At 43.5% G+C, this 27,837-nt stretch overlaps 1 protein-coding gene across 1 annotated transcript in view; it reads left to right on the forward strand.

The window, feature by feature from the left end:
- The window catches only part of LOC144770056 (ABC-type organic anion transporter ABCA8-like), a 2,854,033-nt gene that overhangs the window by 238,918 nt on the left and 2,587,278 nt on the right, over nt 1-27,837 (forward strand). Inside the window, exon 3 of the mRNA XM_078654287.1 lies at nt 24,298-24,508. Coding sequence (XP_078510413.1) covers nt 24,298-24,508 — 211 coding nt within the window. The remainder of the gene's footprint in view (nt 1-24,297; nt 24,509-27,837) is intronic.

Here is a 27,837-nt window from a genome sequence, read left to right on the forward strand (position 1 = left end):
TCTTTGAGCCCCCCCAACCATTTATGTTACAAGCCCCGGGAGTGGCAGTCCCCGGGGCTGGGGGGGCTATGATCCCCCCGCACAATTTTTTATAAAGCCCCGGGGGTGGTGGGCCCCGGGTCTGGGGGGCCCATTTGGGCCCCCCACACAATTCCTACAATGTCCCCGGGATTTGGCCCACCCGGGGGTTGAATATCAACATCGCGCTGGAGCCTGCGCTTCGGGTTTTTTGGGGATCGGAAGGATCCACGCACACTGCGCAGATTTTGACGATTTAAAAAAAAAATACATTTTTGGACCTGGGTGTTCTTGTGAGACCCCCTACGCAGGCCTAGGGGTTCAGGGTGTTCCTAGCCTGCCCCCTTTTCATGTCTTTCACATTTTTTTCTTCTGTTTTCTTGTTTGGAATGTTGACAGCCAATTAGCATGCAGCTCGCGCTCGGCAGGGTGCGCTTAGGGTGCGTGGATCCTGCGCGGCCATAGATATATATGTGATTTTACTTTTGATTTTCTCAGGAACTACTGAACGGATTTACACCATTTAACCAAAAGGCACGACTCTGAACCAAGGGCTACCTTTGTGCCAAATGTGGTGTAATTCCCTTCAGCAGTTCGGGCTGTAGCTGCGACTAAAGGTTCCTATGTAAAATTGCATGGGTAAAACACGTTTTGGGAACCCCCTTTTTTCTCGGCCCCCGCTTGACGAATCACCCAGAGACTTTCAGGATAGGAGCGAACCGGAACGAGCCATAAGTTTTGAAAATTTTGCAAAGATTCGTCAACCAGCGTCAAGGTTATTCCAAATAGAATGTTGTGGATTTCCTATGGATAATAGGTCCTAACTATAACTACCTACTGTTGAGCACCAGTAGGTAATATATGTGTATATATATATATATATATATATATATTCCCCCGTTATAGTTAGTTCAGCTAACTATAACTCGCGCGCCTGCAATGCACTGCTGATGACGTCATATATTACATCACTCATGACATGGTCAGTGACATCACTCATGACATCACTGATCACATCTCAAATGATATCACTGATGATATCACTGATGACATCATCCAGTGAATATGTTTGATTTTCAGAAAAAAAACATTCACTGTATGATGTCAACTTTGAAATGTTTATTTCTAATGCCATAATCTCATGCACAGTACCTTAGATAATACAACCAAACATATTATCGGAAACATGGTTGTCAGCATTGTTACTATTCTATGAAATACAAACGGAAAAAGCATCCTATAATGCTAAAGGTAAACAAATTTAAAATATACCTACATTTCACCCTCCCTACCTAGCAGGTTAGTTTATAACTACAGAAAGTCTCATAGGATTACATGGGCAGACCGATACCTCTGGTACTCAGCAGTAGTGGATCACATTTAGTTCTCCACAAACTGTCAAGATACGAATGTTCTCCAACTGTGTGTAACTTTGCCTGCACAATGCATTATGAAACGCGCCAGTATCAGAGGTGGCCACAGCTGCACATGTCCTATGGCTCGAACGTGCGAGGATCATTCTGAATATCAGACACAGTATTCAAGATAACCTTGATGTTCCATGCTCTCACTATACACACAAAACTAGTGAGGCAGTCTACAAATCTAGCATACCAAATTATTCTCATATAAAGCAAAATACTCAGCCTTCTCTAAACAATATCACAAGTGCGTGTCGTGTGCAAAGCAGAGCAGGAAAGCAAACATGGCGTTTAAGCTTCTAATAAACCCAAGCTAACTTATCAGGGTGTGAGTGCAAGGCTCAGCCCACGACACCCTCCCTCGATCGAAGCACGTGATATAAACGTGGGTGAATTAGCAACGCAGAGTTCAAGCCTAAAAAGCAGAGTCAAGTTCACATTTCCCCCAAAAGTTATTCTCTCTTTGATAGAAAGCAGTAGCTAAATAATAAAGAATACGTAGAAAAATCAAACAGTCTTAATCCAACAGCGTGTAAGCACAGTATGTAGCAACAGCCTCCAACAGGAAGTCATTGTTCTCATCTGAAAAAATTTCAGCCATCCAATTCAAAAGTGAGAAAGAACATACATGTTCCTCAACGACCGGAGCCTCTATCACCATCGAGGAAAACTCGGGTCATGTTCAATATAACTGCGTGCCAAGAACTCAAGCGCAGCTGCAAAAACATTCCAATGTCCCATTATTCCATGTATCGCTGCTAAGGCCATATCCCACCGCCAGAACAGAGCAAGTCATGAACCACTAAGGGGCTCATCAGCTGGTCATAAGCCGCGTTGGGAGACACCGTACTGCAGAGACACAAATCCAGGGGCAGAGTCGAAATCGCAGCTCAGGCAATGGAACACAGGTTGAACGCATGTGAAAAAGGAGAATCAAAACGATAATCCATAAGCTGCACTCAATGCAGCCAGAGGCAGCGCTCCGTAATAATTAAGCATTCGGTTGCGGACCAGCAACAGCCGGGACATATTGTCGTCTGCTGCAGGATGTGCATCCATATTTATGTAAACAAATTAATAAAAGCACACCGGCAACTAATACGAGTATTAAGCGCAATCCACCAAAGATGCTGGAAAAAATCGAATGAAAAAATCCCCAAAAGACACCAAATATAGTTTAAAAAGAAGTCACAAGGCCACTGCTTCTAACTTTAAAAAAGTAAGGTAACCCCGTAGTCAAGGACAAATTAAAGATACTCTAAATTAACTCGCCAAAATTCAAGAGCATGTCTGTATTTAATAAAGCATGCACTTCTGTGCGGGTGTTTGCTGCATGAAGGACAAATGTTTCTCTAGCAGATGTAAGAGCGACCTCTTTTTTAGACAATAGCGCTCTTATACAACTCATTTGGTTGACTCTGCTTTCAAGGTCGAAATCGACAGCCAGATGGAAACATCCAGCTTCCTATGCAGAGGAGTGTGGTATATAAATAAATAATACCGGATCTATTTTTGGATGAATGAATGAATAACAGATAGCTCAATAAAATAAGAGTCAAGATTCGAGGTAGTAGGAGTTTCTGCAGGTTTATTACAGCATAAGGACAGGATCAGGACAACCTGCATAGGAACAGAGGTGACAGGGCCCAGCAGGACAACTGGGGCCCAGCAGGGGAAAAGAGGCCCAGCAGCTGCTGGGGCTAGGTCTGGGATGAGCGCGCTAACTTTTAATAACAATACATTGACTTATATACATAGCGCAAACACATAGCATTACATTGCAGTAGGCGTAACAGTGGGTGGAGCAGAAGGCGGGACGCGTAGCAGTCGCGAGAGATAACAGTAAAAGTAGGTGTAACTGGGAGTATACATAGACATGTGATGCAAACGTAACAGAATATGTCATGAATGGGGCGGAAACATTGGAGGGGGCTACCTAAGGAGCCGGGACCTCTAACCTAATGGTGCGCGTAAACTGGCAATGACGTATCACTAGGAGAAGCTGGGGGCTACGAACTCTGTGCTAGGAGCAGAGACTAAAGTCTGGAGGGTCGGAGCGACATGTACCTAAACCCTATCTGGTATCTGATGTTTAGGGAACATGTTGATATAAACTAGAAGTCATGAGGGGAAAAGCTAACTTGATTCTAAGACTGGACCATGCATTATTCTACATGTAGTGCGTGATGAAGAATATTAAATGACCATTAATACAGTATTTCTCTAACGTGGAGACGAATAGGCTAGACAATGACGGAAACTATTGATGCAGTTCAGTAGCTTAGGAATGCAAAGAAGGAGGACTGAACTGATAACTGGAACTATAACATACTTTTGGCAGACTCAGAGGCAGAGCCAAGCTGCACCGGGCACTGCGAGGCAGGAAGTAAGTGAAAGGTCGAGGATACAGGTGGGGGCTGTATCGCTCCTCAGCGAGGCTTTCAGGAGACAGGAGCTGAATCTGATGTCCGGGCCCTTTTGAGGCCTGGAAACGGGGACTTTATAATGGAATAACGTGCACACTAAGAAACGTGGCAACATTACTTTACATAGGCCTGATATTCGTAGTATTCACGAGGACTGGAAACTGACATATCAGAGGTGGACACAACTGGAATTGCGTCATTAATCGGACATGGGGAATAACATATGCATATTGGTCATGCACACATAACATATGATGGATGAGGCGTAGGGACACAGAACATGGCAAAATTTACTTTTCCACATTCCCTCCTTGTCACTACGTTTCCATCAGGAAACATCAATTTTCATGATACCATCTATCATTTCATACGGTATCATTTGCTCGTCTCGAATTGTCTTGGAACGGGATTTAGAACGGGGCTTGGGACTAGGAATACAAGAGGTAGCACACATGCTGCAAATCGCAGGGCCACATTGTATACAGAGGCAGCAGCTAAATATGATCGCTACTGCAATACCTAAAAAGGACAGGACTTTCCATCCCCATGCGGAAATTATATTCCAGAACCAACCGGACCATGTCCAGGTGCCTGGATCTTGGTGTAACAGATGGGCAATTTTATGGAGTCTGGTTATAGCTGAATAAACAGACGGTGCGTTATTTGGAATGAAAATGCAGCAACTAGATCCGATGACTCTACAGGCCCCGCCCCTATCGGCCAGTATGACGTCAAGGACGAGACGATTTTGCAAAACGACAAATCTCATAGCAGATTGTTCTTCGGTTAAGTTACCTAGAGCAGAGGCAGTCTCATTTACTACAGTTTCAAGGGTTCTTGTTAACCTACGGATCAGTTTACTATTCTGGACAGGTCCTACAAAGAAGAAGAAACCTTTATTGAAATCTGTATACTGTTCTAGAGTAGTTTCAGTATAATCGACAATTGGGGACTCCCTTCTATGTCTAATGTGTACTAGATGTGTGTTTCTGTGATAATCAGATGGGGCTAGGAAAACAGGTGGCAGTAGGAAGGCAATGTAACAGGTTCCCTCCCAATCGAGGGGCAGACGGACATATGCGGTTTGACCACAAATAAAATAAGAATGACGTGAAGCTTTGAAAACAGATTTCCCACTGTCACTATACTTGACAACAGTAGTACATTCACTATGTCCTACATGTATAGAACCATAACTACGGACACATAATTCGCCTTTGACAGGTAGTACTGAAATAGCAGGTAAGTCTGGAGTAGTATCAGACTGAACATTCAGGACCATGAAATTCGACGAATAATTACCTAAATTATATACTTCATTTTCTAGATCTAAACCTGTTCTGTGGGGGAGACCTTGCTTGTCTGGAAAACATGTACTGTTAAGAAAAGACATATCTGTTGAGGATGACGTTAACGTGGACCATGCTCCACACGAACCATTGTGTGAAAATGGATAAGGAAAGAGTGGCAGAACTCCCTTTGACGTCTGGAAAGGGGGGAGTCGACCACACACCCAACAATTAGTGGCATTGCTGGTCTGGTGTGAGTAATGTAACATACGGATGAAAGAATTGTTGCGCATAGCGAGGCGGTAAGAGAGTTCATGAGGAGGCAGATCACTAAACGTGTGCTCTACTGTAGCATTAGCAGACATATTTACATGAGGAACTGGAAAATACAGATAGAACGCATAGCTGGTGCAGGAAATCATAATGCTGATAAATAATATGAAACTTAGAAAAACGATACACTGAATTGAACTTCGACTAACTCTCTCACTATGGGGGTCTATTTTATACATGTCAGAAACAGTCTAACCGTTTCACCTAGGGGAGGACTTATACAATCAAACTGACTGACTTATTTTACTAGACCTGAGCTTTAACTTATACTCCTGTTGCGGAGTTTTCTCTAACAAGGGAGGGGTTGTAATAATGTCTCTTGCGGGACAGTCCTTTAAAACAATGTTTTGGCAGTCTTTAGAATCTTGGGAATCCTTGGAAATGTTTTTAGAAACGGGTTTCAATCCTTTAAAAAGTTTAATATGAGAAAGGTGGATCCATCCTTTTCTGCCTTCCAACTTGACGGCAGTACGGGTGGTCAAGAGGACCTGACGTGGCTCCTTCCAACGTGGTTCCAGCGGACTTGATCTGTCGAAATTTCTGATCATCACCAAGGAGCCTGGAACGATCTCGTGCGGTGCCACCTCGGTATTGTCTGGAAATGCGGCGGCAACCTGTGAACGACATGAGTTGAGGGCAGACATCAAGGAAGCTAGGTAATCTGTCAGCATATTACATGAAACATCGGTAATACTTCGGGGTCTAGGAGTACCCCACATGTTAGGGGGGCGGCCGAATACGACCTCATACGGGGACAGACCTGATCTGGAATGTGCGACCATGCGCATATAAAACAGGGCGACTGGCAGAGCTACTAGCCAGTCCACACCTTTTTCTTTACAAACTTTGGCAATACGGATTTTCAGGGTCTGATTATGTCTCTCTACGAGACCGGCTGCTTCAGGATGGCGTACACAATGGAACTTCCACTGGTACCCTAACAAAAGGGAAACGTGCTTCATTAACTCTGAGGAGAATGGCTGACCGTTATCAGAATATACGACTCTAGGGAGTCCGTATCTAGGGAAGAATTCACGAACCAACTGCTTGGCAGTGGTCGCGGCTGTGTAATCTGGGACTGGATATGCTTCTGTCCATCTGGACAAAGCGCATACAACTACAAGGACATACTTGAAACCTCGACATCGCTCCATTTGAATATAATCCATCTGGAGGACTTCAAAAGGGTGGTCAGGGGGCTGGAAACCACCTTGTTCCACCGGGACACTTTTACCTGGATTAAACTGACAACATATCATACAAGTACGGACTTTCTGCTTGGCTGCAGCTCGTAAATGCTTGTTGAACCAAATGTTCTGGATACTGTCTAACATCGCTTTTTCTCCTAAATGTGCTGGACTATGTGCGGTATTGATAATGACTTGAACCATAGAATCGGGGAGAAACCATGTGGCTCTACCCTTCGTTAACCATCCTTGATCTGTCTGGACCCCTCCTTGTTCAGACCATTTCTTGATTTCATCGGGAGTAGCATGTAACTGGATATCTATGACATCCTGTGTAGGGTCCTTAACTGTCATGCAGGTGATCGGATCTGGAGTATGTGTCTGATTAACTGGAATGTCTGGAGTCTGTGCTGTAAGCTTGGCTGTGCGATCTGCTAGATCATTACCTTGGGAAATAATGTCAGTAACTTTCGTATGTGCTTTGCATTTCATGATAGCAATAGATGTCGGTAAATGTATGGCATCTAACAGGGCTTGAATAAGGAGACCATGCTGAATCTTGGTTCCATGAGAAGTCATGAAACCTCTCTCCTGCCAGAGCACTCCGAAGTCGTGTACAACTCCGAATGCGTAACGTGAATCTGTGTAAACATTAACTTTCAGGTTCTTGGCATGTATACAGGCTTGTGTCAGAGCGACTAGCTCTGCTGCTTGAGCGGACAGGGTATCAATACGGTGTGTCTCAATAACTTCGGTGTCAGTAGTTACTGCATACGCGGCGACTAGTTCTCCTGTACTAGTTCTCATACATGAACCATCCACATAAAGTGTCAGGTCAGGATCTGGTAACGGAATGTCTGTCAGGTCTTGTCTTGGCTTTGTCGTAATATTAACTACTTCCACACAGTCATGTGTGTCTGGATTTGAATTAACTGATGGTAACAGTGTAGCAGGATTCAGAACGTTGCAGCGTCTAATTTCTATGTGTGGCTGGAACAGTGTCAGTTCATAACCTGTTAAACGTGCAATTGTCAAGTGCTGAGTTTGTGTTCGGTTTAAAAGAACTTCTACGGAGTGTGGAACTTGTACTGTCAGGGAATGCCCTAAAACTATGGAATCACTTTGTCTGATAGCTAGTGCTGTGGCTGCAACTGACTTGAGGCACGCAGGCAACGCCTGGGCGACTGGATCTAATGTGCTCGAAAAATAAGCACAGGGCTTGTATTGTCCTGCTTGATCTTGTGTGAGAACAGATAATGCTGTACCTTCGCGTTCAGTAACGAAAAGTGTAAAAGGCTTACTGTAGTTCGGTGTAGCTAGAACTGGAGCTTGACATAGGACTTTCTTTAACTCATTGAAACTAAGTGTATGGTCAGATGTCCAAGGGAGGACAGTCGATACGGCTGCCTCCTGTGTCGTTAACTGTATCAGTGGCTTGGCTAGAAATGCATACTGAGGAATCCATTGTCTACAATAAGAAGTAAGGCCGATAAAAGCACGTACCTCCTTCTGGGTTCTGGGCTGGGGAAGACTCGCTATTAACTGGATACGGTCGGGTGTCAACTGCCTACCCCTCTTGGACAGCAAGTGTCCTAAGTATACCACTTGCTGGACACAGAATTGAAGCTTCGAAGGTGACACCTTGTGCCCCATCTCGGCAAGGAAATACAGAACTGTAAGGGATGCTCGCTCGCAGTCACGTTCAGAACGGGCTGTGATCAGTAGATCATCGACATACTGGAGCAGGGCAGTGTCAGTTGGCATGTGAATGTTGTCTAGTTGTCTCTTGAGTGCTTGACTGTAAATACTAGGACTTTCTGTGAAACCTTGAGGAGCGCGTGTGAACATATAGCTCCTTCCATTTAAACAAAATCCGAAAAGAAACTGGCTGTCTGGATGAATGGGGACACTAAAAAATGCATTCTTGAGGTCTATGACAGTGAAGAACGTGGCTTCGGAATCAATGGCTGTTAACAGGGAAGAAATATCTGGGACAACTGGGTACTGAGGAATAATACATTTATTAAGCTCTCGCAAATCAATCACTAATCGATATACTGGGGGTGCATTTGGATCAGTACGTTTCATGACTGGAATGATCGGAGAATTGCATACATTGGAGTCAGTTTCTACAACTACTCCTTGAGCCATGAGCTCGTCAATAATTTTGGATAAGGCTGCTACAGCCTCAGGTGGCAATCTGTACTGTCTGATTCGTGGTAGCACTACACCTGGTTTGAGAGTCACACGATGGGGTGTGATTTGCATGTAACCTACATCAGTTGGACCTTGCGCCCATAAATGCTGCGGAACATTAGACAATCTTGAATCAAAATCTCGTAATACATAGTGACCCTTAAAGTCACGTAGGAACAATCGTATTCCCTCTGGGGAGCAGCAAATAACTGCACCTAACTCTTTCAGTGTCTTAATGCCTAACAGATTTTCTGGACATGACTTAGTAAGTAACAGATCAGTAGTACGGGACAATGGACCTACTTCTAGAGTGACTGGCTTAGATATCTCATTAACTATTGGCTTTCCTGAAAATCCAAGGGAAACATTTCTTGAGCCTGAGAGCGGAGCCCCTGGAACTTCGGCATGACTAATTGTGGTCCTACTTGCCCCTGTATCGATCAAAAACTTTCTGTCTTTCCCTAATACTTGACTGTGAACATAGGGACCTTCTTGATCTACAGGTATCTCGATGAGAGGCAAGCCTACCTCCCTCTCTAGGCTGTTTCATGAATACTGCTGGTACTCTGGATACTCGGACTGTGCATACTGGTACATTTGCGATGTAACGTGCTGTGTTGCAGCAATAGGCTGCGGTACTGTAACTGTCTGTGGTGCATTCTGTGGCTGAGGAATCTGTGAAACTTGTTCTTGTCTAGGCGGACGTGGTCTTTCTTTAGTCTTACCAGTAGCTATGTTGTGTTTCAGAACTGCACACTCGTTTATAAAATGACCTGGCTGTTTACAATAATTGCAGTTCCCTTTAACGGGAGCTGCAGGATAACTGGCTTGATTCGGACCCCTCTTCTGACTGTCTTGAGGAACAGTTTGTGCAACTAGTACTTTCATTTTCGTGTCTTTCATACGTTTTCTCTCGTGTTCTTGCTCTTCCCTGATTCTATTCTGGTGGTACTGGAGCATCTGGAGCATCTGGGACGGGGTATTTGCTTGCCAGGTGCTTTCGACTTTCAAAACTCGATTTTTAATTTGTGGGCTTGAATTCTCGACTAATTTAGTAACAAAAAGATGAGGGTATGACTCACTACTTGTCTTGAGACCACTATTGATACTGAAACATTTCTCAAATCTAGAATAAAAATCACTAATATCTTCGTCTTGTTTCTGTTTACAGGCTGAGATTGCATCCCAGTCTTCTTTCCTAGTTGTCAATAATCTGGGTAAAACTTGAATCAGTAATTCTGGTAATTCTTTACATCTATCTCCAAGACCGGTACCTGGTACTCGTGCCTTGTCTTCAGCTTCTAGAACTGCCCAATCGATCTTTTTCTCTCCCACCTCCCATTCCTTTTCCTTTAACTTTTCATACACCCCTGCGGGTAACAGGACTTTTAACATTTTAATGATATCTGGGTAAGTGTATTCTCCCATACGGAGCATGTCTTTTAATTCTCTATGGAACCCTGCTGGATCTTTGTCATGACAGGGAATTAATTTCTTCATTTCAAGAAGTTCCATCTTTGATATTGGAGTGTATACAAACACTCGTTGCATTACGCCACCCGCCCCTTGGACTGGGTGGACTTCTCGTAACGGATTCTGTCTGTCTATGTAAAACGGTTTACTTTCTGGGGGTGAGACATGAACAAAATGCGGGTTCAGGAACGTTCTATATTTGTGGCGCTGTTCTAGAATGACACTAATTAAATCGGTACCTAGACCTCTCCATCTATACTGGAGTAACTCGTTCAGGATATCGTGTAACGGGCCTGGATCAGAATGTTGACCCTCATACAGAGTAATGAGGTGCTGGATCATATACATACCCACCAGTCGTTGCTCGGCTGGGGGCAGTTTCAGAAACATTTGTGCCACTATTTCGTCTGGAAAAGTGGTAGAATCAGTAATCCATCGGACTGCTGATCGGGCTAGTTCTTGTTCATGCATGGTACTTAATTCACTATAACCGATTCGTGATTTCAGAATATGATCGGTAGCTTGAAATACTTGTTCTAGAGAACCTTGTTCTGGCGCTGGATGATGAAAAATAGACTTGTGTTCTAGGCGTAAATGGCGATCTGGAAATCTAGATTTTCCTACATACGCTATTCTGGCGGAATTCTCGTTCTCTTCCTCTTCAGGATCAGAGATACTTTCTTTCTCGCTTACTTGTGCTGCTTTACGCTGATCGTGTAACCTTATTATTTCTTTACGGATTTTCTTGTACATACTCTCCATGGCACCGACGGTCTTGTGCTTACCCTCGGCTATATTATCACTCCACCTTGTCAGGATTCTCATTTCGGCGGGATCTTTAGACGGGTAATCTTGTTCTCTTATTAGACAATTGATCAGAAACTTTAATATCATGAGCTGGATCTCGGCTTTCCTTTGAGACATAATCTCGCCAATACTTTCTGGATCATCCCCTGTACGGATGAAACGATATATTCTGTCTAGATCTTCTTTCATATTCGGCAAGGTGACTAGATACTCGGTCACTCTCCTTACACGTAAGGAATATAAAACCATATTGTATTCGCCTGGAACTGGATCATAGACACATTCGGTAAGGGTTTGCCTGATTTCTGTAACAGACTGATGTTTAGGCGTGCGCTGTAACGCTTGAGCATGTAATTCGAGTAATGTTGAACGCTTGTGTGGCGGCGGGGTTTGAGGAAGACCTCCTCCTGCGGCCCCTAGACTAGAATCGTCTACTGACATTCTTCGTCCTGGCAGGGTCGGTAATTGTAACGTGGGCTGGACTTGTATGGCGGACTGGGCCGGGGGAGCTGTTAAGGGCACCCCGGTGTCTGAAGGAGCAGGAAGTGCCTGATTTACAGGGACTGGCGGAGCGCGAACAGGATTTGCATATTCTGGGACTGTGTCGTCCAAGTAGGACGAAATAAAAATATCAGCTGCGGTCGGTTTATGACGTAGCTTGGTCGGAACTAATGGTGGCGGGAAATTACTGGATGCCTCTGGGGTCGCTTTTGGCAAACCTTCGGCAAGAAGAGGATACATACCCTTAATAAGGGCATGCCTCTGTCTGTCTGACTGTTCGGCTTTGACTTGTTCACCTATCTCGATTAATTCTCTTTCTTGGGCTCGTTCCTGGGATTCTCTACTTAACTCTGACTTTCTGACTTCCTTTTCAGTTCTTCTATGAGCTTCCTTACGCCATAACTCGATGGCATCTTTCTGTGACTGTCTGGCTTTCTTTTTCCATAATGCTTCTTCTACTCGCATGATACATTCGGCATCCCATGTACCCGATACGGGCCATCTATACTTTTCTTCTAACTGTTTGGTATACTCTACCCATAAATCTAGATACATTATGGCACTTATGCCATGTTTCTGATACATAAAATGACCTGGACTGTCCCTGGGCGGGACAGGAACTGCTTCTTCCAGCAGACCCTTTCTAGTTTTTAACTGACGTAACTTGGAAAAGAGCGGCATGACTGAACTGTAATCTGGACACAATACAATATACAATGAAAACACGAAATCACGTCACACTCATACCACAACATTAAAAATACATGAAGAACATTATAAATAACAGTTCGAACAGAATATTACCTGGAATACTGAGAACAGAAATACAAGAATTTTCTCGAGAACGGAACAGACTAGAATTACTGGATGCACTGCTGTAACAGTACGGAACATACCGGTCCCATAAAGGGACGCATCAAGACCCGTATCCACCTAGGTGAACACTTCGTTTGTGAGTCTGGGTACCACCAACCCACGGACCAGGAGTCAATTTAGATTGGTCCTGTCTAGATACTACCCCAGCAATGGTACTCACCGGGCAGCACGGAACGGAAGGCCTCGGACGGGACTGGACGACGGACGACGAACTTCGGACTTCAGTTACAGGTGGGCCTCCGGATACCTCGGACCTTGGACTCTCGGCTTGGGCTCTGGTCGGGACTCGCCGCGTTCCTCCACCGTCTCGTTTGGATGCTGGACCGCCTCCTCCGTCTCCTCCGTGGGCCTGAGGGATACTTGGAGCAGAAATATCTGCCAGTGCACGGTATGGTTCCGTCACGACTGCAGAGGGTCAGGGGGTCGGCGTGGCTTCACCGACGCGTGGGGAAAGGGCAAGTCCCTATTCGGGCGCCATTATGTGGTATATAAATAAATAATACCGGATCTATTTTTGGATGAATGAATGAATAACAGATAGCTCAATAAAATAAGAGTCAAGATTCGAGGTAGTAGGAGTTTCTGCAGGTTTATTACAGCATAAGGACAGGATCAGGACAACCTGCATAGGAACAGAGGTGACAGGGCCCAGCAGGACAACTGGGGCCCAGCAGGGGAAAAGAGGCCCAGCAGCTGCTGGGGCTAGGTCTGGGATGAGCGCGCTAACTTTTAATAACAATACATTGACTTATATACATAGCGCAAACACATAGCATTACATTGCAGTAGGCGTAACAGTGGGTGGAGCAGAAGGCGTGACGCGTAGCAGTCGCGAGAGATAACAGTAAAAGTAGGTGTAACTGGGAGTATACATAGACATGTGATGCAAACGTAACAGAATATGTCATGAATGGGGCGGAAACATTGGAGGGGGCTACCTAAGGAGCCGGGACCTCTAACCTAATGGTGCGCGTAAACTGGCAATGACGTATCACTAGGAGAAGCTGGGGGCTACGAACTCTGTGCTAGGAGCAGAGACTAAAGTCTGGAGGGTCGGAGCGACATGTACCTAAACCCTATCTGGTATCTGATGTTTAGGGAACATGTTGATATAAACTAGAAGTCATGAGGGGAAAAGCTAACTTGATTCTAAGACTGGACCATGCATTATTCTACATGTAGTGCGTGATGAAGAATATTAAATGACCATTAATACAGTATTTCTCTAACGTGGAGACGAATAGGCTAGACAATGACGGAAACTATTGATGCAGTTCAGTAGCTTAGGAATGCAAAGAAGGAGGACTGAACTGATAACTGGAACTATAACATACTTTTGGCAGACTCAGAGGCAGAGCCAAGCTGCACCGGGCACTGCGAGGCAGGAAGTAAGTGAAAGGTCGAGGATACAGGTGGGGGCTGTATCGCTCCTCAGCGAGGCTTTCAGGAGACAGGAGCTGAATCTGATGTCCGGGCCCTTTTGAGGCCTGGAAACGGGGACTTTATAATGGAATAACGTGCACACTAAGAAACGTGGCAACATTACTTTACATAGGCCTGATATTCGTAGTATTCACGAGGACTGGAAACTGACATATCAGAGGTGGACACAACTGGAATTGCGTCATTAATCGGACATGGGGAATAACATATGCATATTGGTCATGCACACATAACATATGATGGATGAGGCGTAGGGACACAGAACATGGCAAAATTTACTTTTCCACAGGAGTAAACACAATTTTTTTTATCAAACCACACGCTGAGTTACCATAATCATGTAAGCGATGCCTGCTAACATTGCACACAATGTGCATTATTTCAAAGTAAATAACTCCCGTTTCCAGTAAACTGAACGTTGGCATGATAGCAGGCGTCGGACTATGGAGTCATTTTCAAATCAAATGCAAAAGAGACTTATAAATGTATTCCGCCTGAAAAAGCCTTTGTATTCTAAATTATGTATTTAATCATCCGGTTTTTAATACTGATTAACGCATTTTAAACTTTCATTAATTTTCATTAATTTTATCATTCATTTAGTGATGTCATTACCTGCAGTACATTTTTCTGAAAATTGGGTTACTGATACAGTAAATAATATGCTGTCTATTTTAGGAATAATTGCTACTTTTTCAGATCATGAAATGTTAGAGATTTATTCTTATTGTGACGCTGTATACCTGTTACCTTCATTAAGGTTATCAACTCCTACACAATTGTAATGCATCTAGAAATGTGGTTGTTTAAACACCAGTAGGTACGTTGCCAAACACCACCAAAGATCAACGCACGGGGTGGAATAGTTGACATACATCAACAGGGGCAACATTATATGCCATTTACAGCACAACAGGACAGACCCAGTTAGGAAAGTATGGGTAGTTTGACACTTTGACACAAATACTTGTCAAAAAAATGATGCCTGAACGTCACCAAGGGACTCAGTATACATAGGCTGGACTTACGTTATGTACAGATAACAGCCAGAGGTAGTGAAATCCTACAGTGTAAGTTGTGCCCTTTTTAGCCAGAAGCCCCAACACTGAAAGTAGTGAACCAAACGTTTCCTTTATAAAGTTCAAATGCTTTGAGCAATCTGAAAACCATGCTTGTGCAGCACTTTTATTTTTCATTTCAAATCAGCTAAGGAAATATTTTTTCTCTTTTGCAAAATAGCACTCCTAAATACAGACTGCCCATCTTTCCTTTTTGTTAAATTTTATCTTTCACATACAAGCAGTGTGATACACCTTAGATATACCTCGCGAACAGGAACTATGCTTCTCATGGTTTCTAATATTTAAAAGACCAGTCTGAAAAGACTGCAACTGCAACATACCTGTTCTCTGATGCCTGTTTTTTGCAGTGAAGAATGCGTGGTCATCATCTGTCTGACACTTCCAAAGGAAACGCCAGTGGCATTTACCACGAGGCTGGAACTGCTGAAGTCCCATGCTTGGCTGTGTCCCAAGCGTATTCCCATCAAACCAAAAGCATTCCTTCCAAATCCAGTGGGTGCCTTTTTGCTTCCCTTAGCAGCCCCATGGTATTGATTAAAGCACCGGCTGACTCAGAACCGGCATCTGGCAGCACTGCTCATTCTGTGCTCCCACAACGATTCTGTGAGGTATTACAAAGGTTTGTCCACTGCAGTAACTAGCAACAGAAATGTGTTGTCTCTCAGCCAGCACTTTTTATCTCTATTTTGTATTTTTTTTAATGACACTATGGGCCATATGTATCAACACCCTCATTTGCGATTCTCAAATAGCGATTTTTTAGAAATCGCTATTTGAGAATTGCAAAAAGGGATGTATGTACAAAATCACACATTTTTTTGCGATTTCTTAATATTCCTTAATTGCGATTAGAAAATAGCAAAATCACAATTAAGGAATACTTTCCCATTCATTTCTATGGGTCAGGAGGCCCATAGGAATGAATGGGAAGTTATTCTCAATTTGCGATTCGCAATTTGAGAATCGCAAATTGAAAATAATTTCAAGGGTGCAAGGGTGTCATAAGGACACCCTGATGCACCCCTGAAATTTACATGTGTGCGCATATGGCGCACATACATGCCCTAAGGGCATGTATGTGCGCCTCATGGCACCTTCACAAATGGCAAAAAGTGCATTTGTGAAAGAAATTGCAAATTACCACCAATTTGAAGTTGGTGGTAATTTGCGATTTCTTAAGGAGAAATCGCAAAACTTCAGTGGTTGCTGCATAGCATTTAATGAACCGCAATTTGCGATTCCTTAAATGCTTACGCAAAGTTAAGGAATCGCAAATTTTGCAATTCCTTAAAATTGCATTGCGATTATCTTCATACATAACGTTTTCCGAATTTTGATTCGCAAATGCTGCTTTTTTGCGATTCGCAACGTTTGCGAATCAAAATTCGGTTGATACATATGGCCCTTTATATTTTTCTTGTCTCCACAGACTCTATAATAATTTTACATATTTTAACAGCTGCTATTTGTTTTTTAGCTCATAAACCACTCATGCAACTACCTGCCAATTATATGCAAAGGCCTAGTCACGTAGTTTGCTTTTAATGGGTTATTCACGATTGTCCATAGATTGGAGTGGGTGTTATGTGCTGGATTGAAGCCCTAACATAGGTGCGTCAATTCAGAGGCACAAATCCTTCGTGTCACAAAGACAGGCATGCCCTTTCACCCACTAAAGGCCCTTTCACCTACATTAGCCCTCCCATCACAATAACAAGCAACAGAGGCTGTCCCTTATCTGACGTGTGCTCTGGGTGCAGAAGACGGTCCATCCTAAATATGTCATCTCCATGTCCAACAGTGAATAACCTACGTCACAACGAGTTCTTAGAAACAGACGCTTAAGCTCTTGGGATTTTCCCTAGCACAGGAATATTGATTTCTCCAAGAACTCATCAAATATGCATGAACCACTATTCCGTAAGGGTTCATTCCTGACGTCTTCCTCTGACCGACTTGACGTTAATACTAACATTCCAAGGCACCTATCAGGTATAAATATACCTCCCTTTGCCCAAGCAAACCAGAGGGGAAGGGACTTCCATGCCAATACTCTGACCTGAGACGCTGCAACCTGCGTCATGCCACAGCTCCAGCTGGCAGAGGTCCATCCACCCATCCTGGGGTGTCCAGATCGAGATCAGGATGAAGTCTCACTAAGGTAATGGGGTTAGACCAAATCCTAGGGGGATTCTTGGCTCTCCAAGACCTACACACATGCTAGTTACACTTAGGTACATATAGGTAGTCATCATTGGGGTATAGGCGTTATCTTAATGCATTCTGTATTTCATGTATGTGTTCATTACTATTACACAATGGTAACACTGTACCATGCATTTTATTCTACTGCACTGCTGGCCATATTTCTCTGCTACAGCACATATTACCAGTACTAGAATAACAGCTGTGCAATACATTTTATTGTAATCACACCCGACTGTTTCTTCTATGTACTTCTCTGAGATGAGTGACTGAATGAAAAGTAGTATATTGGGTTCACGATCCTGATGCATCAGGGTTTTATGTTATGTGGTTGCCAGAAGCTATTCCCTTCTTGTTGTCATGAAGTTTCTAGTTTCCTCTGAGCTAGCTGGTGCACAGTAATTACGTTTAATATACGCGATAGGGGCATACCAACCCCAGTCCAATGCCAAGCCTATAGTGTATGTTATTCCAATGTGCAGAACCTACCAGGGAAATAGGAACTACACTACAAGCGCTCTGTGAGACGGGGTGATAATGTGGTGTGGGGTGATAATGTGGTGTAAATTATTAGGCCATAACCCTTATGGCCTGATTAATAGCCAAGTCCCAACTAAACAAAACATAAAGTACTCGAAAACCCACTTGCCTCATCATTCCAGCCCTAAATTATGCTCTCCTGCACCAGTAAGGACAACGATGTCGAGCTTGTGGCCAATAGGTCTGGTCTTTTCAAGCATGAGATATATTTTTGTTATTTATGTTTTTTGTAAACAAATAGTTTAATACATATACGTCACCCCTATGGTAGGTCCCAAACAGCCCACAGGGTAGGGTGCATAGGGGTATTTTAAAAGTATGACGTGTTTGTAAGTTTTACGTGTCCTGGTAGTGAAAAACACAGACATTCCTGTTTCACTACTCCAAGGCCTACCTCTCCCATAGGATAACATTGGTTTGCCTTAGTACATTTAATCAAGTGCTAACTTATGATTGGGAACAGGTAGAAATATAATGTATGGACTCCAATGAATTGTAATTTAAAGTTGGGATTTTCCTGCCAAAAGCTTCTAAGGCCTTCTAGTAGTTTCCAGCTGCCTGGGCTGTTAATGACCTCCCCATTAAGAATGCATATTTGGCCTAAACAGTAAACAATAGGGGTCTAGTGGGGGGCAGGATTGGCCATCCTGCCAGGATGGTTGGGGTAGAGGTATTTCCTGCCCCACTTATATTATAAAGGCTTGCATCCAGCAAAGACAAAGGAACCTGACACCCCAAACGTCCTGGAGCCTTGGCAGGGGAAAGGAAGACTTTTCCAAAACCAGATGTGGAAGTAATCTAGAAAATTCCCCCACTGCAAAGGATGGTCCCAGGTATAAATATTGGAGCACTTGAACCACTCATCAGTACACTCCTGGACCTGTAGACTACAGAGGAGACACTGCCTTCTTCCCCAGAGGACTTATCTGCTGCTTGAGGCCTGTCCTGTTCTTCAGAAGACTGCACTGTTGCTACCATGGGGACTTCCCTGCTGCTTGAAACCTTCCTTGCTCTCCAGAGGGCTGCCTGAGGCATGCCCTGCTCTCTGTGAAGGGAGACTGAACCTGTTCCCTTGATCCCTGACTAACCAGTGTAACTCTAAGAGTCAGTTGGCTGACCTCCTGTACTGGGCTACAGGGACTCAGCAAGCTCGGAAGACATCTCTGCAGACCTTCTGCAACTGGACCTGCAACTGCAATTGCCTGAGCCCTGTTGGCTTACTCTAGAGTAAGTCCCTGATTCTCAAGAGGTGTTTCCTTAGATCCTGGACCCTTTGCTGAAATCAGAGTGCACTCCTCTCTGAAGCAAAACGAAATCCTGAAGTTGTGGGCTCTTCACGACTGCAAATGATCCATTCATTGCAAGACTGGGCCACCAGTGGCAACCGGCAATGCAAGATCTGCTCTTTGCGCTACAGCAACGACAGCCCATTGTGACGGTCAATGTGAAGCTCCAGCATCAAATGTCTGCAATGCCCAACCGGATCTTTGCACTACAGCAACAGCCATCTGGGACACTCTACCAGCTCCTCGCAGCCTCCTCCACTGCGAACTGTACTCTTCACAATGAAATGAAATTAAATGAAGGCCGTATTTAATACATTTTTATAATGCGCACAGCTACTCAAGCTAGAGTGTCCTGACGCATAGACAGTGAAGAGAAAAGGAGTGGAAGAAGCCAATTATTTGTTAAAGAGCCATATTTTTAGATTCTTTCTAAAGGAAAGTAGATTTGTGTCGAGCCTCAGGAACTCTGGCAAACTGTTCCTTAGTTTGGTACCCAAAAAGCCGAAGGATCTACCGCCAGTGCAACAAGGCAAATTTTGGGCACAATGGCCAGATTACCGTTAGAGGAACGCAAAGATCTAGATGTAAGATAGTGGTTAACTCCTTTGTTTAAGTACCCGGCTCCTACCTTGTGAAAGGCTTTAAAGAAGATGGTCATGGCTTTAAAGTTGATTCACTCTTTAATACGAAGCCAGTGAAGGGATTTCAGAATCGGGGTCATCCTAGCTCTAGGACTTGATCTCATGATGGCTCTGGCTGCCTCATTTTGAACCACTTGCAGGCACTGGGTCAAGGATTTAGAAAGGCCAAGGTACAGGCAGTTGACATAGTCGAGTTTAGATGACACAAGAGCCTGCACGACAGTCCTTCTACTCTCCAACGGCAGGAGAAGTAAAAACAGAGTATGCCGAAGCATGCACCGGAGAGATGTCGGATCTGAGAGCGCATCGACAATGTTTTGTCTCTCACATTTCCCAGATGTTTTACTTTCTCTTTCCCCGATGGGGGCGGCAGATCCTTGGGCCACCAGGCCCTGCAATCAGGTAGTTCTAGTTTCCCGAAGAAAACCACTTCCGTCTTATCCGGCTTACAAGTACGTTGATTGACCCTCAGCCAATTGAAAATCTTCGAGAGACAGGAGTTGATCTTTACCCTGTCAAAGTCGGAGCCTCTGTCACATGATAAAATAAGCTGAGTGTCATCAGAGTAAGAGACCATCTTAGCGCCTGCTTCCTCAACCAAGGAGGCCAAGGGAGAAAGATAAATATTTTAGAGAGTAGGGCTAAGAATGGAGCCCTGGGGAACACCAACATTGATGGCAGGGACCAGGGAGGAAAAAGGATGGAAGTCAGATGTCCTGGGATCTGTTTTCCAGATAGGAGGACATCCATAAGAGGACAGTCCCACCCCGGCCGATATTTTTAAGTCTGTTTAAGAGCCTCTCGTATGGGAGCGTATCAAAGGCCGCTGATGAATCAAGTAATATCAAAACAGCCTTACCTCTCATGTTTAATTTGCCCTTGATGAAGTCTGTCACTTCCAGCAGCGCAGACTCAGTATTGAAATTAGCCCTAAAGCCAGACTAGGAATCATGGAGGAGCGTTCCATCTTCAATATGATTTTTAAGAACTTTGTTGATGTGCTTCTCTAAAGCTTTAGAGAGAGCAGGAAGCAAGGAGATTGGCCTGTAATTTGCCTGATTCTGAGGATCGGCAATTGTTTTTTTCATCAGAGGGAGAATCTTAACATGCTTCCACATCTTGGGCATAATGCCCGTGGAGAAGGAAGTGTTAAAGAGCTGGTGTACATTCGGATTTATTGTGGGGGCAACCAGAGACAGTATATTGGCTGGACAGGGGTCAGTAGGGGAACCCGACTTAATGTTTTGAAGGAGGGACAATGATTCATTAAGCTGAAGTTCAGGGAAAACAAGAAGAGGTGGAGGATCCAAAATATGAAATTTGCTATTGACACTATTATAACAAGTGAACTCATACTTAGATATGATAGAAAAGGCATGTTGGATCAGAGAAATTTTGCCATGGAAGAATTGAGCAATCTACTTTAACCATTTCTCTGTGCAAGACCCTATCTTAGAACAGGCTGTCGGTGAGATAAAAGATTTGGCTATCTTAAAAATGTCTTTAATCTTATTTTGGGCAGGAGTAATCTTAGATTGAAAGAAGTTGATTTTAGCTTTTTTTACAAGTGTATGATGAGTTTTTAAGCTATCTTTATAAGCCTTCCTGTCAAAGGGGAGATAGGATTTTCGCTATTTCCACTCCTTTTTCCTGCAGTTCCTCTTGTTATCTCTCAGGAGATTACTGAACTAGGGAGCAGAGAAAGCTGATCTCTTAGAGGAGCGGGTAACAACTGGGGCAGCAGCCTCGATGTTGGTACGAAACCACAAACCAATTCGGAGGGCATCCAGATCCGCAGTGCGCGACAACATTGGGGTGGAGCGATTTAGAGCCTCTACTAACTTTGGGACAGATACATTGTGGAATGCCCTAAAGTTCGAAGCTGTTTGCCTAGTGGACACTGAAGGGGCAGTGCCAGAATAGGGGATATCAAATTTTAACAAGAAATGGTCGGATCAGATGATAGGAAGTGGCACACTGACTGTTTAATCAAAATCATCAAAGATTTTGTCCAGAGTCGGACCCTTCTCATGAGTGGCCGAAGAGATGGATTAAATCATCTGAAAAATATTCAGCGTCACTTCCAAAGGGGAAGCCTGGGATCATTATTGTTATACATATGAATGTTAAAATCACCCAAAATAAGGCAATTGTTATATTTTAGGGCTAAGGAGTAAATGGCAGCATTAAGCGAAGTAATACAATTGCTGATAGCGCCAGGAGGTCTACAAATTAGAAACCCAGCAATGCTTAAATGATGGGAAATATTACAGCGAAGGCCTAAAACCTCAGTGCACTCAATGATTTCAGTAGATAGCACAGAGCAATCTAAATCCTGCTTATAGATTATTGCCACGCCCCCTCTCTTCCCTCTGGATCTATTCTTCCTAAGAATAGTGTAACCCATAGGGATAGCCACGGAAATAGTAAGGTTCGAGGCATCAGATAACCATGTCTCGTGAGGAATAAAAAATCAGGTTAATCATCTCTTAGTAGGTCATAGATGTGTGCAAAATGTTTTTGCATAGAGCGACAATTTACCAGAGCTGCCTTATTGCCCTAGGTTTCCAGGTTATCTAGGCCCTTATTGTCAACAGGGAAGGTCTCAGGAACGGGTGCTCTGGCCAGGCAGGCACTTTTTGCAGCGGCAGTCTTTCGCTGAGCTCAGGTCGACAACATTACACTAACATGGGGACCATTGCCTGAACGTAAGCAGCAAGTCCCTGTTGTAGCGTAATGGAGTAGACTTATCCATGGTAAATTGGGCATTAGGGCCAGCAATGGACGCTGACGGGCGCAGAGAGGCTAGCCTTAGGTGCGCCTTCAGCACGATAGCGGCACGTCCGCTGCGCGTGTCGGGTAGCATCTGCTTTTATAGGAAGACTAGACCACTAACACCACAAGGAGAGCGGAAACACCAGGGCAGAAGTGAGGAGCCCAAAGAAAAAATTAGTCAGCCCTCCGCTCAATCGGCGTCAATCAGCAGTGGCAGACTAGGACTACTAAAAGTGCACAGCAGCAAATGTCAGTGCAAGTAAGTAAGTACGATTCAGTGGCAAAGTAGAGAAACAGGAAATTAAGCTTTAAAAAAAATATTCAAATTTTAAAATAGGTATTTTAAAAGAGTAAAACCAGACAAGAGCACTCCGGTCCTACCGCTATCGTCCAATTAACTTTAAAAGGGCAACTTTTTTGACTAGACTAACCTGGCTCCTATATCCAGCCCACACTCCATCACGGTTGGTTTGAACTTGTGACTTTCCCCGGGCCTAGCACAACCAGATTATTGTGAGTGGCGCTTTGTGTTTTTAAGCGCTATGCTTATCTAAACGTTTATAATTTAATATCTCCGGTTCTACTGATTAGATTTATGTAATTTTGGTCTCATTCTATTTATTACATCATTCTCTATGTTTTGAAATGGTGTGGGATTTTTTTTGTCTGGTGCTTTCACTTCATTACTGTTTGTGTACTGCATAAATACTTCACACAGTGCCTCTAATTTAAGCTTGACCTCTTTAGTGGTAAGCTACCAGAGGGTCAAGTACAGGTTAATGTAGGGACTTTTTTGGATCAACCTGGCAAGGATTGTGGTTGTTGCTTGATTAGGATGTTCACCCCCTCAATCTCTAACTCAATTTCTTACACCCACAATTGTAGAAGTTAAGATGCTGTGACAGTCACAAATTTCCAGAAGTGCTCATAAGTGTTAGCAGTTCCATTTATGGTGTACAATTTTAGATGTGTAATTGCTTCTCAAAAGGTCATTTATGTTTCATGTGTTTTTTCTCTATGGAGAAGATAATATTTTTCCTCCATAGTCAAAGCCTTCCCACTAAAATCTCATTCCATGGCAGTAACGGACATAGAAACATCCATGAATTCACAAGTTTGTGCGTGTACACAGGCATTCAAGGGCATCCCACTACCCGATCTTGGGAACTAATTTACTCCTATGTAAAATTCCACTAACTTGGTGTACTTTTAGAAGTGAAAATTTATATTCACAAATCAAATATGTAATCAACAATCAATATCATTTGCATGCATAAGTTGAACATACAGGCACAAATAGCTCTATGAAGTGAGTTTTTAGTGCTCTGCTGTTCAAAATCAATGTGCATAGAAAAGCTTTGCTGAAGGTAAGGTATCAAATACAAAAGTTGCCATAAGTGTCACTTATACATAGGAAAGCTGTTTACAAGCCACATTTACAGATGCTACATACATTTCCCAGCGCACTGTAACTAGGAAGATACAATTAACTCGTCATGTGCATATAATGGCTGTGCTCAGGCAAAGGAGAAGGCACACTTAAATACTTTGTAGACGTGAAACGAGGGAAAGAATCACGAAATTGTTTTTTAATTTGAAAGGAGTCGGCATTGAATGATATTCTTGAGGTAAATCAGAAAATCAAACACAATGAATAAAATGGAACATAAGCTTATGTTCGGTGACATTTTTGGCAACTATTCTAAATGATAATCATTCAACTATCTAGATGTACATGAGCTCAAAGGTGATGTCTCCATATTCCTGATAACTTTACTTTTTCTCCTTCTCTCTCTAGGAGTGGCTCCTGTGCGCAGGTGTCCTCCTCTTAGTGTGGTTACTCACGGTTGTCACTGAGATGAATCGTGTGTACATTCCCACTATATCTGAAAATAATATTGGACGATTGAATGGAAGTAGCATTACGGCTCGTGTTATTGGATATGCACCACAAACAGAGTATACAAAACAAATCATGGAGAAAGTTTCGTTGATCTTAAAAAACAAAGGTAAGACGACCACATCCCTTGATGGTCACACAATAACTTTTTTTTATACGACATTAAAGCTCTTCCTGGAGGCTACTAGTACACAGTTAAGTTATTGATGATAGATTGTTATGATTCCTTGGTTATGATTTATTTCAATTTATCATGGGGTGAGGGTGGAAAACCAATTTGAAAATCGATTTAAGGAGGAGTTGGAGTAGGTCGCAGAACGACCTCCATAATTAATATGCATTTGGCAGGTTGCAAATAGTGACTTACTCTAATTTTCCACAATGACAGGGATGGTGACTAGTAAGGTTCAGCAGACCAGCATGTCTTTCTTTGAATTTCAAAATTGAAAACTTTTTTTAAAGCCCTTCAATCTCCTAGAAGCAAATAATTTAGAAAAACTTAATTGACATACTGCCTACTACACATGAATCTTATTACCACCCTAACTTGAAAGTTGGTACCTTTTCAATGGTTAGGAATGGTTAGAAATGGTAATTATGACCGTAACCAATTGATGCATCAAGATGCAAATCACAATTTGGAAGGGGTTGTCAGATCACACGTCTTCTGAATTGTAATTGGTTATCCATTTCTAAATTCATTTATCAACTTGGAAAGACTTTTCTGAATCGTTTAGTGAATACAAAAATGCCTTTTGTGATCTTAGGCACTTTGATTAGTGAATCAGACTGTTTGTGATCATTAAAAGGTTTCCCACAGCGGGCCCCAATTCCCTAATGTAATATAGTTACCTTGTAAAATAAAAATATGTAAGTAACTGATATGAAAGAAGGGCAGAATAAGAGTCGCAGAATAAATACACACTCAAAAGTGCAATCAAATCCTTCGTCAATGTGGGGTTTGAGTAGGTCCTTCTCCCAAGGGCAGTTTTGAAGGATGGGTCTATTTAAAATTTTAAAAGCGGTGTATTATGAAGGGGAACTCATGAAATACTGAAATTACTGCCACGATGTGCCAAGATGGTCTGACTCATCCCAAGGGTGTTGGTGTGCCACTCTCTCCAAGACAAGTTTGAAAAAACAGAAGCATAATGATGTATTTTGCAGCTCATTTTCCATTACAAAAATCTAAAAAGCTATCAGTGATGTAGGAGATACAGGAAATACGTTTTTCAGACAGCCTATTATTTATCATAGAATCAAATGCCGATATTTCTGAGAAGAAATGTGTGTTCCTCATTGGCTGCACATACTGAACATATGTTGGATTATAAACCCTTTAAAATACCCATAACATTCACTAAACTATTTTATTTTGGAAATTGGCTTTTATGAGGACAGAAACACCTCTTTTTTTGCTGAGAATGAAGAGCACATTTGCATGGGAAATTTCTTTAACAGACGCTGTAATTTACGTCTGAGGAAACTCATCTGTTGAAGAACCGAGATTCACGACTGTTATTTGGTCACTTACATGTAGACCAACATTTATCTAGCAATTTCATTTCTCAATAATTGAGGGCGGCTGATTATCAATGCCCTTGGTGTCCTCGAGCAATAAAGCAATTTTAGACAAGAAAGTGAGGTCTCCTCCCCGTCATCTCCCCCTCGCAAAAATAGTGAAATGCATTGCATGTTGGTGGGATTCATGTTTACAACACCTTCATAGAGTTACACTTAAATATTGCTCCTGAAGCGTGAGCCGGGAGCTAGGGAGGAATCACTGAAATTACTTTGTCTTTTAGCTTTTACTGTGTGTAATTGTGTTTTACTGGGTCGGGTCCGCTGCTCCCAAATAACGGAGGTATTTTTATCAACTTACCCCGCTTTTTTTAAAATTATCGATTTCCTGGCAGGAGGGGCAGGCTGAATCACGAGCTCCTTGCCCTTAGCTTAGCACAAGGTCGGAGACAGGGAGGGGGGAACTGCGACCGGACGCTCGCCTGGACGGCCGCCATCTTGTGGTGGGCCAAGGCCGAGCAGTCTAGTCTTTCTCCTCCCCTGTTCCCCGGGTGCATAAAGGTCGCGAAGACGCGACCGCGCCGAAGGCGCGCCAAATGCAAGCCCGTCTGCGCCCGTCCGAGCCTGGCCCGGGCCTAGGTCCACGCACCCTGCTGGTTGCACTAGGGGGGATCCACATAGGGTGACATATAGCCCAGAAACATTGCGAGATTTGATGGGACCAGGGAGAAAACCCAGCTGTGTAGTCCTAATTTTGAATAAGGACCAACCATCTAGCCCATGTACCTGCTTAGGTTGCATGAGAGCGATCCCAGCTGTATTAATGTCCCCCATTAAGGCCTTATCCAGAGTAGATCGAGGAAATCATAAAGCAGTGGAATGTAATTTTGAGTGCCTCCTCGTGAATGCTAGATCGTTGGTAAAGCACAGCTTGGAGTGCGCGCAGTTAATACAGGAAGAAAATATTAAAATCGCTTTTATAACCGAATCGTGGACGGACGCTGCTTCCAGCCCGGACTTAGTTAATGCCACTCCCCCTGGTTACCTTAGTTTTACGAGAGACCGGCCACTGAGGAAAGGTGGAGGTTTGGCAGTTATCTATCATAACTCTCTCGATGTCCTCTTTCACCCGTTAACTGTGGACGGCTGTGAAGCGGTAGCTTTTAAGTTTACCTTAGGCAAACATCATTCATTTAATGGTTGTTTAGTTTATCGACCCCCTGGTTCTAAATTCATCTTCTTGAGCTCGGTGGGAAGTATTCTGGAGGAGGGACTCTGCTCTAAGGACTTTACGGTCTTGCGAGATTTCAACTTCCATTTAGAAAACCCCATGGATGCGGACACCAACACACTTATTGACCTGATGGATGGCGCCGAGCTTAAACAACTTGTTAGTGGCCCCACCCATAAGGCCGGTCATACCCTAGATGGGATTTTCTCGAACCACCCCACTCTGGGCTTTACTAAATCTTTACCGCTCACCTGGTCCGATCACAGGGCGCTGCTATTCGCCATCTCGGTGCCTACATCCCAAGGTGGGGGGTGCCCGCCTAAAGTAGCTAGGGTATGCAGGGCCTGGAATAAAATTGAGGGTAGCGCATTGGAAGATTATTTGCTCTCCTCAAAAGAGCCCCTTCCATTAGAGGTGGAAGCGGCGGCGCTCGCCCACACTAGTTGGATTGATAAAGCCTGTAATATCCTCGCCCCACCCAAATTACGCCTCCTGGCCAGAGCCCAGCCTTCAGCGCCGTGGTTTTCGGAGGAATTAAGAAATCAAGTTGCAATGTAAAAAACTGGAAAGGGTCTGGCGGAAGGAATACAGGGAAAGTGACAGAAGTCGTCTTAAACAAAGTCTCCTAACATATAAAAAAAATGGTGGGGAAGGCAAAACAAGAATACTATACCAACCGCATAAAC

The sequence above is a fragment of the Lissotriton helveticus genome, chromosome 7 (assembly GCF_964261635.1).
Source record: "Lissotriton helveticus chromosome 7, aLisHel1.1, whole genome shotgun sequence".
NCBI lineage: Eukaryota > Metazoa > Chordata > Amphibia > Caudata > Salamandridae > Lissotriton > Lissotriton helveticus.